The sequence below is a fragment of the Mustelus asterias genome, chromosome 18, assembly GCF_964213995.1.
Source record: "Mustelus asterias chromosome 18, sMusAst1.hap1.1, whole genome shotgun sequence".
Classification (NCBI taxonomy): domain Eukaryota; kingdom Metazoa; phylum Chordata; class Chondrichthyes; order Carcharhiniformes; family Triakidae; genus Mustelus; species Mustelus asterias.
Window position 1 is genome coordinate 58,915,734 of NC_135818.1, and position 13,539 is coordinate 58,929,272.

The following is a 13,539-nucleotide window of genomic DNA, read 5'->3' on the forward strand; positions in this document are numbered from 1 at the left end:
TTTATCAGTTACATCTGAATCACTATGATATAATTGAACTAGCCTTATTATCTAATTCTGTATATACTTTTATGTTTAAGTTAATGCGAGCTAACTATAATTCTAATTTTTAGTTCATTTCTGGTGTCTGACTTTGAAAGTCACCAAGAAACAAATAATTCTATTACTCAAGAGATTGTGTGGAACCTGAAGGGGGGTTGGTAGCATAAACGCTAGGATTACCAGAAATGCTGAGACAAGATAACTTGGGAAGCCAAGTTTTGATGTAATTAATTCATAGGCATAAAATAAAGTTTATTTATTAGTCACAAGCAAATCTTACATTAATGCTGCCATGAAGTTACTGTGAAATTCCCCTGGTTGCCACACTACGCCGCCTGTTTGGGTCAATGCAAGTAACTAGCACGTCTTTCAGACTGTGGGAGGAAACCGGAGCACCCGGAGGAAACCCACGCAGACATGGGGAGAATATGCAAACTCTGCACAGACAGTGACCCAAGCTGGGAATCAAACCCGGGTCGCTGGCGCTGTGAGGCAGCAGTGCTAACCACTGTGCCACCGTGTAACTTCACTTATCCTTCAACAAGAAGTTTTTTAAAAAAAATTCGTTCATGGGGCGTGGACATCACTGGCTGGACCAGTATTTATTGCTCATCCCAGAGGAGCATTTAAGAGCCAGCCACATTGCTGTGTATCTGGAGTCACGTGTAGGCCAGACCAGTCAAAGATGGCAGATTTCCTTCCCTAAAGGACTTTAGTGAACCAGATGGGTTTTTACGCCAATCGACAATGGTTTCTTGGTCATCAGTAGGTTTTTATTGAATCCAAATCTCACCATCTGCCATGGTGGGATTCGAACCTGGGTTCTCAGAGCATTACCCTGGGTCTCTGGATTACCAGTTCAGCAACAATACCACTACGCCACAACCTCCACAAGTTTAGGAGATTTGTATATATAAATAAATATCAGTATATATATGTGTTCTTTCAGGTCCTTGAAAATTCACCTCTTTGACAAAGTCTTTGCTCAGTCGGCTTGCTGTTTGAGAGCAGTATATCGATATAGAAGTGACCATGGTGAGACAGAGCAGGGTGAATTTGGCATACATTTGGAAATTAACCCCTTGTCCACAGTTACTGTGCCACGAGGCAACATATAAAAATGTAGAAAGGGAGAGGCCAAGAATAGTCCCTTTGAATACTTCTCCAGGCAATCATGTAAAGCGGCAGACAAAACACACCAGTGTTATCTTCTAATTTTCTTGCCTATTCTCGCTCTTGATTTGTGAGTTGTTTACAGATTTAGGAAAATTCTTGTCTGTTGCTTTAGGTTATAATTCCACCTGGATTTTCTGACCTCAATTGAAGCAGTTCAACAGTGGCATAGTGGCACTATCATTGGATTTATAATCCTGAGACCCAAGGCAATGCTCTGGAGATGCTGGTTCGAATCTTTTATCCTCCAACATCTGGAATTAAAAGTCTAATGACCATAGAACCATTGTTGATTGCCGTAAAACCCATCTGGTTCACTAATGCCCATTTAGGGAAGGAAATCAGCCATCCTTACCTGGTCTGGCCTACACGTGACACCAGACTTGCAGCAATCTGACTGTCTCTTAATGTCTTCCGAAATGGCCACTTAATTCAGGGGCAATTAGGGATGGGCAATAAATGCTGATCCAGCCAGCAATGCCCACATCCCAGGAATAATTTTTAAAATTTGCATTTCTCAATTACTCTTAATGCAGTTGATGTGCACAGAATGAGAAAACGCAAGGTATACTCAAAGTCAGCCTGTACCATTTACAATGCTTTGCTGTAGTTAAGACAAAATGTGTGATTGAAGAGTTCAATTTGCAAGTGACGTGGATTTCCACTCAGTCTTTAAGCTAGCCAATTGCATGACCTGGGGACTTATGGTGTAGAACAAATGCCAGTGCTGTTTCTAAATAAAGCTACCAGGTGTACCGTTTGGTCTTCAGAGTGAATTTCTAGCTCTAAACATGGATCAAATTGCAATGTGACTCATTAACTGGAGCCTTTTAATATTAAGCTTTAACAGACTAAGGTATCCTGTGAGTAAATTAAACAGAATGGCGGAGGACCACACAAACTGGAAAAGTTTCTACTCAATACAGAGTTAATTGATCTCGACTAGGAAAGTAGAGGAAAAACTACCATTAACCTCATTGTCCTGGGTTTGGAGGTGGGAATAATATGAAGGGAAATCAATCAGGCTTCATGCTTCCTGATCATCTCTGCTGGAAAGTGTGCATACTGATGCTGATAAAGAAATAATCATGCTCACACACCACAGTTGAACAGCCTGCCTACAATCACTGTCTAAGTTCAAACATAACAGGTTGCATTTATGGAACCATACCACTGGATGAGTCATTGCCTTCTGAAAGACGTAGGGAGAAAATGGGGCAGGGGTATGTGGGGAAGAAAAGATGGAAAATTGGAAAAAGTAGTTATGGAGCCAGCAGCTTCAGAAAGTTATCAAAGGTATTATTGTACTTGTTTCTCAATTGGTACCACCTGTAAAATCTTAAGCATTTCACAAATGGGGCAAAAGAGAAAAACGAGAAGGCTAAAGAATTAGAATGAAATAGAATTTTAGAGCACATAAACAGGTCACTTAGCTCAATGTGTCTATGCTGTGTTTATAAGCCATATGAGCTTCATCTTACCCTGTCAACATAACCTATTTCTTTCTCCCTCATGTTCTTATGCAGCTTCCTTTTAAACGCATCTATGCTAATCGCCTCAACCACATCATGTGGTAGCAAGTTACACATTCTCACCACGCAGCTTCTCCACATTCACCCTATCTAACACCTTCATAAGACTTCTAGCAAATCTTCTTTTAGACTTCCCTTTTGCAGCAAGAGACCTTCAGCTTACTCAATCTTTACTAATTGTTGCATTCACTCAATTCTGGGAACAACCTTGTGAATCCCATTCTGAGTAACTTGAATATCACTGGCATTATTAAATCTCCATTCGGATGCGTGGTTCAATTTCCAAATGTCAGTCTTCCTCCAACTAAAATGTCAACAGTCCAGATCTTGCATTAATAATGGTGAGGTTATCGACATTCAGCATTAGAATGAGGCAAATCGGACACCTAATGCTGACACATGCACATGCACGCTCAAATGCAGAAACCAAAATTGTCCATCAGAGATACCTCATTTCTCCACAGGATGCATCGTTACATTCCTTGGCATTGAAATAATTTCAAAGGGGTGAATTTGCTGTACCTGCATACTGGCTTCACACTAAAAATTACAAAAAGAATTGTGGCTGGTCTATTTAGGAGCACATTTTAAATAGAGTGATAAGTGATAATTACTGCTGAACAACCTCACTGGCCCTGAAAAAAAAAAATTAAAGTGCGGGGTCTCATTCTCTCAGAAAGATTGGAAGATTTTTTTAACAAGTGTTTTGCCTTTTCAGTCTATTTTATCACTCTCCCTTTGTCCTATTTGTTTTTCCTTATCTATATTGTAGACTATTTGTCAGGAGGATAGTGTAGAATTTCAAAAGGACATAGACAAGTTGATGGAATGGGTGGACAGTTGGCAGATGAAGGTTAATGCAGAGAAATGTGTAGTGATCATTTTGATAGAAAGAGACAGTATAAAATCAAGGATGTAATTTTAAAGGGGGTGCAGGAGAAAAGGCACCTGGGTGCATGTGTGGCCAAGTGCTGAAAATATCAGGATAGGCTGAGAAAGCTGTTTGTAAAGCATATCGTCGCCAGGATTTCACTAATACGGGCATAGAGTACAAGAGCAAGGAGGTTATGCTGAACTTGCATAAGTTCCTAGTTTGGCCTTAGCTAGAATATTGGATCAAATTCTGGGCGCTGAACTTAAGGATGCGAAGGCATTGGAGAGAGTGCAGAAAAAATTCATGAGAATGTTTCCTGGAATGAGGAACTTCAATTATGAAAATAGATTAAGAAGTTTAGGACTTTTGTAAGAAGCTAGGACTATTTTCCTTCGAGAAAGTAAAGTTGAGCCGAAATTTGATTCTTCAAAATCATGAGGGGTGTGGACAGAGTAGATAGAAACTGTTCCACCTTGTGAAAGGATCAAGAATGAGAGGGCACAAGTTTAAAATAATTAGTAAAAGAAACAATGGTGATATGAGAAAAAAAAAATTTCCCCACAGTAAGTGGTTAGGGTCTGGAGTGCTCTGCCCAAGAGAGTGCTGTAGCAGGATTAGTTGAAGCGTTCAAAAGAGAATTAGATTATCTGAAAATAATGCGCAGGGTTACAGGGAGAAGGTGGGAAAATGGAACTAGAAGAGTTGTTCATTTTGAGAGCTGGAGAAGGTACGAAGGGCTAAACGATCCGCTTCACACTATACAAATTCTGTAATTTTGAGAGTCAGTAAGGGTTCATCGGTCTGATTGGTTGAAGAGTTTTGCTGTTTCTTGTTCTCACAAATGCTTCAGATCCTTGCAGAGGGCACCAGAACAGGAAAAGACTGGATTAGAGATAATCTATGCTGAGAAGCCTACAGAATTTATTGGGGGGGGGGGGGGTCTACTGAGAGAGGTGGGAGGTAAACAATGAGTGTCTTTGCTGCCAACTGCAAAACCCAGGCCGATATAATCTCTTTAACTGACCACTCTTACCGCTAACAAAATAAAAAAGTATTTCAATCCAGTGCAAAATTTTCCCTAATTTTTACAGCATGTCTGAGAAGCGATAAATACAGCTGATTTGGGAAATAGAAAAATGCACATTGGTGCATTCATTGGATTTTTAGGTTAAGATACACTCTTGGAGCTGTGGGCAGTGAGTTTGACTTTACACGTAAGCAGGGTAATCTTGATGCTGGGCTGCCAAAGTGCAGAAGCATTTCATTTCCCATCACAGACATCCCTTGCTGTCAAAACTAAAGAGAAAATACGCATCTTATCTTGAGTGCCTACCTGCTCTGGTGGTTCAATGGTTATCCATGCAGGCAGCATCATGCTGGGGTTCAATGGTTGTGTCCCCACACGGAAGTAAATAATTCCATCAACATCACAAGCCCATACATGTTGACCTCCACATGCTAAGCTTGCTAGTTTTATACTTCCTGGAGGAGAAAAAAAACTATTAACAACAGAAGGCCCTGAAAAGAAAAACTCCTACATTGAAGTTAGAAATATGGTTGGAAGTAATGGGAAATGCTGATTATTTCCACACATCAAATTTCACCCCGTCATGATCCAGAGGAATTGGACTAAAAAAGTGTGGAGTTATGGCTGGCTTCTGTACTCGTGGAAAAGGGGAGGTTAAATCTGTGCGTAAAAGAGCGAGAGAGCGAGAAGTTAACTTGTATCACTTTCCTCTGTTCTGCGTACATTAGCTATAGCCTGGGATAGTTAGTTAATGTTCAAAAAGCTAGAAGTGAGAAAAATAGCATCAAATGATTTGAACTAAAGCACTGATTATCAGCAGAATTGCCCATGTGCTATCGTTTGACTGCAGCTGGAATAGCCAAGCTCTATAATTAAATTGACACTGAGCTGGCGAACTGAGTTATTCATAGCAAAATAAAAAGTGCTCCTGAAACAAGCAATATAAATGAAAATAGCTTCAATGCCGTGTTATTTAAAAGATCAATTTTTCTTCAGAAATGGCATGTCCCAGATTCCAGAAATTAGTTAGCTTCATATTACTGAAAAATACTACAGTACAGCAGTATACCTTAACTAATAAAGCAGACTCAATTTAACACTCTGGATTGTGGAGAAGGCCAAAATTGTATGTTCAATTCAACACATTCTATATATAGACTTAGCCTCTTACGTTGGTTTAATTTAGAGAGCATTAATTGAATATATAGAATAGAATGAACACTCTTCAATTTGTTTAAAATAACATAAAACTTTGCTATAGTACAGAACGGCTTAAGTGACAAAAAATAAATTTAACCACGCTGATAGATGCTACAAATCCTAAAATAGACATTGTACTGTACAATATTCCAGACGACTTAGCTGGAGGCAGTATCTCCAAAGCCACGTACAGCTAATATTTCAAGGTTAACATTCCATCAGCAGCACTGTGCTACAGTAATGACGAAGCCCTTCCATCTGTCTCCGGAATAATGTTTTGCAACTACGTAAAAGTGTGCAGAGTGAATCAGCTAGCAAATATAATTAAATTATAAAGCAGAGATGTTTAAACAATGTATTTTTACTGACATGAAAAACAAATCACTTTGTGTCTCTTAGACGTACTCCATGCTTTCACTCATATAACTGATGCAGATGCACCAGTGGTTTCAATGTCAGTCTTGTGAGATGAAGATAAACATATATAGGAATAAATTTTAGTTTATATATTATCTGATCATGGCCTCAGAATATTTCAAAATGCTTCCCAACTGTGAAGAAGAGGGCATTATTTTTTAATATTTCTGGGGTCAACAATGGGGATGGATGAGTCATTCACGAGTGAGTGAATGCAGCCCCGTGACATCTTTTCCTTACAGCAACAGTGTGGGAATGTTACTCGTTTTTTCATAGATTCAATATCTATAAGGAGTGTGGCCTAAAGAAGTGTTTATGTTTGAGTCTAACAAAGAAAGAATCTTTTTTGGGGGGGAACGTTTTTGCAGGACTAATTTTAACGGTGTAAATGTAATTGTGCGTTTAAGTTTTCCTTAGTTAAAAAATGTCCTAATTTAATATTTAAAATTGCCAAAAGTATTGCTGGAATTTGTGCCTTCTGACTTCAATTCACACATCTGCTCATAGATTAATACAATTAGAAAATAGTTGTGACAGCTTGCCAAGTGTCCCTTTGGGATTTGGATTGCACTGCACGTACCACATCATTGCTTCTGAACAGCAAACATTTTAAGTGAATGTATTCTGGATACAGCAAGATCCCACCTGAACATTTGTTGAGGGAGGGATGGCAGCCAATATACCGCATGGGTCTCCGCACGGACACCCCCACCCCCCCGCCCCATGCAGAAACGCACATTCCTCCCCCCCCGCGCCCCCCCCCACGCAGACATACACACCACCCCCCCTACACAAACACACATTCCCCCTCCCCCACCACACAGACACACACATTCCTCACCCCAGACACACCTTCCCTCAGACACCCCGCATACTCAGACATGCACCCCCTGAAAAATACACATATATGCACCCCCCCCCCCAAGAAAGACACATACACGCACCCCCCCCGCCCCCCCGAGACACACCCCCACGCACCCCGTGTATGTGTTGATCTTTAAGTGAATTCCTGGGTGATTTGTAGAGACATGTGCAGTGTCTTTCCATATTTATGTTGAGAAATTTTAAGGCCTTTATAGAATTGGCTCATTTCTAAGTACTTGTACAATCACAGGACCAAGACTTAACCTAATCAGATTACTGTAACAAAATGACAGACAAGGTCTCACAATTGTTTATGAAAGAGTCAATTTAAATAACAGAATGTAAAAAAACCTTAGTGAATATTAGTCTGCCTGGCATTTAGGTTTTTTCACACAAGATTACCACATCAGCAATTATCAAAATGCCACAAGTCATATGCTTTGGATATCACTGGAGCAATCACATGATGACACAGCTGTTAAAGTGTTTTGATTTTAAACAACGTCACCGTGATCCAAAACACAGGCTCAGATAACACCTACTCTGCATTGCTGTTTCCATTTTCCATCCAATGTTCTAACATACAGTAAGCTCTTGTAATGGAAGAATGTTCACGCACTTGGCCACTTACAATTAAAATGGTCAACATCCCCACGTTACCTGCATTGCTTTCATTGCTATTTCTATTGATACATTTGATTATAACGTTAGAGATTTTGGATTGATTTATGAATTCTGTGCTGCCAGAAGAGTCACTGGCTTGACTGGTTGAGGTATATTATGTAATAGGAGGCCACAAATAAACTATGGAATTAAGTCTGGCCAGTCTGTCAAGACTATTTCAGGATATGACAGAGAGTCACTCATAAACCACCTCACACAATAATGAATCAAATGAATGAGTCTAAACTGGTGAAATACACATGCTTCAATTTTGCTTTTTGAACACCATTTATAATAGTTATACTAAACTACCCCCAAAGTGGCCCGTGTCCATCATAATCAAGTATTTATTTTTTTAAGTTGCATAGCTTGGGGCTAACAATTACTCTTAGCAACGACTCTACAAACCAAGGACCTGCCTTTTGGCAGAGCCCTCACGGATTACAGACCAGCAGCAACTCAGCTCATGAATATTTGCATGGTGGCTGTTAACATGGAAGACAGAAATGGATTCGCTCTTACAAACTGTTTCAAGTGTAAAAGATAATAAATATGCAAATATATACAGTGCAATGAAGTATCTCATAATGTCAAGTTTTTTCCAGGTAAAACCTGTCCAAACAAAACATGTTAGAGCTTTTCTAATACCCTATCAAATTGTAAGCAAGTATATTTTTGATTTGTTGTAAACAGAATGCAATCCCATGATAACTTGAACCCTAAATGATAAATTAAAGTTAATTTATTTGTCACAAGTAAGGCTTACATTAACACTGGAACGAAGTTACTGTGAAATTCCCCTATGGAAATTCCTCATGGAGTCCAATGTAGCCAAACGGATCTTAGCTTTTTGTCAGAACTTCTGAGGAATTAAACCCATTGCATTTTGAAAATTCCTTCATTAGACAGAGCTGTAAACCACAAATTGACAGATTCCTGTAACATAAACATTACAAATCATGGTAACACTAGCATAGAATACGAGTACGGTGTTAACACACAGCTTCTGGAATCTTGATGTCCATGTCACCTGCAAACTTGCAAATATTAAGCTATATCAAAGATATGGGTTGCGATTCTCTCACCCCGCTGCGCTAATTTTTTGGCAAGAAGTTTAACACCACCAGGTTAAAGTCCAACAGGTTTATTTGGTAGCAAAAGCCACTAGCTTTCGGAGCCTTAAGCCCCTCTCCCACTCACCTAAGGGGCTTAAGGCTCCGAAAGCTAGTGGCTTTTGTTACCAAATAAACCTGTTGGACTTTAACCTGGTGTTGTCAAACATCTTACTGTGTTTACCCCAGTCCAACGCCGGCATCTCCACATCATGACTACTTTTTTGGTGCAGTGAGCCGGGAGAATCGCACGTCGGCCGATTCGCGGAGTCCACGCGAGCGTTCGTGCCGTGCTTGCGTCTCCCAGGCCCTGATTTCCAGCGACGTCTGCGTGGCACTGGAAGTCGGCTGGGAGGTGGGACTAGCATTTAAATAGTATCTTACATACTATTTAAATGCTATTAGCGGGCCCGGGACTGAATTCTCCAGGCCCGCTAGCCTCTCCCACCCTGCCAGAGTGTTTCACTCCCTTGGGGATTACAATGGCTCCCCACTTTCGGGGGGCTAGCGGCCTGATCCCGCTGGAATGAAGGGGGGAGGGGGGCTGGCAGAGCTAGCCTGGGCCCCCTGGCACTGCCAAAGGGACAAAGTGCTCATGCCTAGGGGGCACCTTGGCACTGCCCATCAGACATGGGGCAGGGCCTATTGGGGGGGCTAGAGGCGGGGCCTAGGGGGCGATCGGTGGGCATGGGGCTCCCGCTGCCACTCTGCCATTGCAATTGATGGGGGCTGGAGGGAGGCCAGCAATTGGGAAGGCTGGGGGAAGGGGGGTAGGGGGTAAGGTGTGGTCAGTTTGGGGGAGGGGGGCGGGGTGGTCTGCCTGCAGAGTGTGGAGGGGGATCGTCACTGTTTGAGGGGTCTTGAGCTGGCCAGCAAACGAAAAGCTGACATTTCAGGGCCACTGCTGATTTCAGCCTCTCCAGCGTGAATAGGCCCCGCCCCCTGAAATTTAATGATATTCACACTGGCGGCCTCTGCATTGCACAGAGTGAGAGAGATTCTAGTGTGAACTCTCACTGAAAAAAACAGTGTGAACTACTCGAGTTTTCCTGTGAATTCAACACTTCGAATTTTTTGGGGAGAATTCCAGCCATGTTTTTGTCCGTCATCAACCCAACAAACCTCTTCCAAACAAACCCCCAGCCACCAAAAACCGACTGGCTGTGACAAGATACAGAATTTCACAATATCGATGATATTCCATTATCTCTAAAGAAATGCGATAAAATATTAAATGAAGGTTGCCTTGCCTTCATCGGCCAGGGCATTGAGTTTAAAATTTGGCAAGCCATGTTGCAGCTTTATAGAACCTTAGTTAGGCCACACTTGGAATAGTGTGTTCAATTCTGGTCACCACACTACCAGAAGGATGTGGAGGCTTTGGAGAGGATACAGAAAATATTTACCAGGATGTTGCCTGGTATAGAGGGCATTAGCTATGTATGAGGAGAGGTTGGAGAAACCTGGTTTGTTCTCACTGGGACTACAGAGGTTGAGGGGGCGACCTGATAGAAGTCTACAAGATTATGAGGGCATGGACAGAGTGGATAGTCGGAAGCTTTTTTCCAGGGTGGAAGAGTCAATTACTAGGGTACTAGGGAGCATAAGTTTAAGGTGCGAGGAGCAAGGTTTAAAGGAGATGTACGAGGCAAACTTTTTATACACCGAGGGTGGTGGGTGCCTGGAACTCGCTGCTGGGGAAGGTAGTGGAAGCAGATACGATAATGATTTTTCAGGGGCTTGACAAATACATGAATAGAATGGGAATAGAGAGATATGGTCCCCGGAAGGGTAGGGAGCTTTAGTTCAATCAGACAGCATAGTTGGTGCAGACTTGGAGGGCCAAAGGGCCTGTTCCTGTGCTGTTATTTTCTTTGTTCTTTGAAGGTTGGGGCTTGAGCCTATTTGAAGTTTGGATTAGAATAAGACACTTGAGCCAATTAATGGTTAAACAGCTTCAATCAGCCAACTAATTTCTATAATAAAAACAGACAATGCTGTAAATGTGGAATTTGTCAGGCAGTGAGCCTATGGAACAAAAAACAGAGTCACTGCTTGAGATGTGACTTTCACCTGACCTGAAATGTTAACTCTCTCCACAGTTGCTGCCTGACCTGAATATTTCCAACATTTTGTTTTATTTCAGATTTTTAACATCTACAGTACTTTGCTTTGGTATCAGATCTTGTCTGTTTTGTCAACACGCGTTGCTGATCACTAACTAGAGGAGATATCCACTTCTATCCCCCCACATTTTTTTGAGAGTACTCCAACTACAATGTTGACAGATAACTAAATGATATCTTTATCCTAGCTCTGTAATCTCTGCCAGCCCCAAAACCTTTGAGCACTTTGTGCTCCTCTATCTCTGGCCTCTTGCACATTTAACAATTCCACCACTGACAGCACCACCTTCAGTTGCCTTGGTCCCTAGTTTGAAATTCTACCGCTAAACCTTGCCACCTTTCAACCTCTTTTTCCTTCCGTAAAATGCTCCTTAAAACCTAGCTCTTTCTGCTCAAGCTTTTGGAAACCTGTCCTAATATCTTGTGGCTCGGTGTCCAATTTTGTTTGATAACACTATGATGAAGCATCTTGGGCTGTTTACGTTAAGAGGTACCACATAATGCAACCTGCTTACACTAGTCTTACAAACAAAAAGCTCTGGAATGGCCATGACTGCCAAGCAAAGACTTTTACCTGACATTGCTCACACTGAATAGGACTAACTAGATACCGGTGAGAGCCATTCTAGGACCAAGCTAGAGTCCCAGGCTAGCCACACCGACCCCCAGCGACTATGGCAAGGTCTGCAAGACATAACAGGCTACAAGATGTAGATGTAAAATCGTCGGCTCCAACGCACCCCTCCCTGATGAGATCAATGCATTCTACGCCCGTTTTGAGCAAAAGGTCAGCGAGAGCATGCCCTCCACCCTGGAAGCCCTGGATGAACCTGTATGAGGGTCACCATTGCAGATGTCAGAGCAGCTTTCTCAAAAGTTAACCCACGGAAAGCGACTGGCACGGATGGGGTACCCGGACGGGCACTCAGATCCTGCGCGGATCAGCTGGTGGGGGTATTCGCAGGCATTTTCAACCTCTCTTTACAACAATCTGAGGTCCCGAGCTGCTTCAAGAAGACAACCATCATCCCTGTACCTAAGAAAAAACCAAGCAGCGTGCCTTAATGACTATCAGCCGGTGGCTCTGACATCCATCATTATGAAGTGCTTCGAAAGGCTGGTCATGGCACAAATCAATTCCAGCCTCCCAGACTACCTGGATCCACTACAGTTTGCCTACTGCTGCAGCAGATGCCATCCCCCTGGCCCTGCACTCAACCCTGGAACACCTGGATAACAAAGACACCTATGTCAGACTGTTATTTATTGACTACAGCTCAGCCTTCAACACCATTATTCCCACGAAACTCATCTTCCAACTCCGTGGCCTGGGCATTGGCACCTCCCTCTGCGACTGGATCCTGAACTTCCTAACTCACAGACCACAATCAGTAAGGATAGGCAACAACACCACCTCTATGATCATCCTCAACACCGGTGGCCCATAAGGCTGTGTTCTCAGCTCCCTACAATACCCCTGATACACCTATGACGGTGTGGCCAAATTCCCCTTCAATTCGATTTTCAAGTTTGCTGACGACACCACCATAGTGGGTTGGATCTCATACAATGATGAGTCAGAGTACAGGAATGAGATAGAGAATCTGGTAAACTGGTGCAGCAACAATAATCTATCCCTCAATTTCAACAAAATGAAGGAGATTGTCATCGACTTCAGGAAGCGTAAAGGAGAACATGCCCAGTCTACATCAACGGGGACAAGTAGAAAGGGTCGAGAGCTTCAAGTTTTTAGGTGTCCAGATCACCAACAACCTGTCCTGGTCCCCCCCATGCCAACACTATAGTAAAGAAAGCCTACCAACGCTTCTACGTTCTCAGAAGACAAAGGAAATTTGGCACGTCAGCTATGACTCTCACCAACTTTTACAGATGCACCATAGAAAGCATTCTTTCTGGTTGTATCACAGCTTGGTATGGCCCCTGCTCTGCCCAAGACTGTAAGGAACTACAAAAGGTCATGAATGTAGCCCAATCCATCATGCAAACCAGCCTCCCATCCATTGACTCTGTCTACACTTCCCACTGCCTCGGCAAAGCAGCCAGCACAATTAAGAATCCCACGCACCCCGGACATTCTCTCTTCCACTTTCTTTCGTCAGGAAAAAGATACAAAAGTCTGTGGTCATGTACCAACCGACTCAAGAACAGCTTCTTCCCTGCTACTGCCAGACTTTTGAATGGACTTCTCTTGCATTAAGTTGATCTTTCTCTACACTTTAGCTATGACTGTAACACTACTTACTGCACTCTCTCGTTTCCTTCTCTACGAACGGTATGCTTTGTTTGTATAGCGTGCAAGAAACAATACTTTTCACTGTATGCTAAATACATGTGACAATAATAAATCAAATCATTCTGTGAAATTTCACAAGTTTCCAAAAACAGACAGGGTCTTGGGTTTGATGCTTTTAAACATTTTCAGAAGACTAGAAGAAGATGAATGTAGAAGAGAGAAGCATCATAAAAGTGTAATGAATGTGTAGGAAAA

General features: G+C 42.2%; 1 protein-coding gene across 2 annotated transcripts in view; it reads right to left on the reverse strand.

Moving 5' to 3' along the window:
• The window catches only part of tecpr2 (tectonin beta-propeller repeat containing 2), an 89,170-nt gene that overhangs the window by 13,463 nt on the left and 62,168 nt on the right, over nucleotides 1-13,539 (reverse strand). For both annotated transcript variants that reach the window (XM_078234088.1, XM_078234087.1), the window contains exon 17: nucleotides 4,955-5,103. In XM_078234088.1, the coding sequence (XP_078090214.1) occupies nucleotides 4,955-5,103 (149 nt within the window). The remainder of the gene's footprint in view (nucleotides 1-4,954; nucleotides 5,104-13,539) is intronic.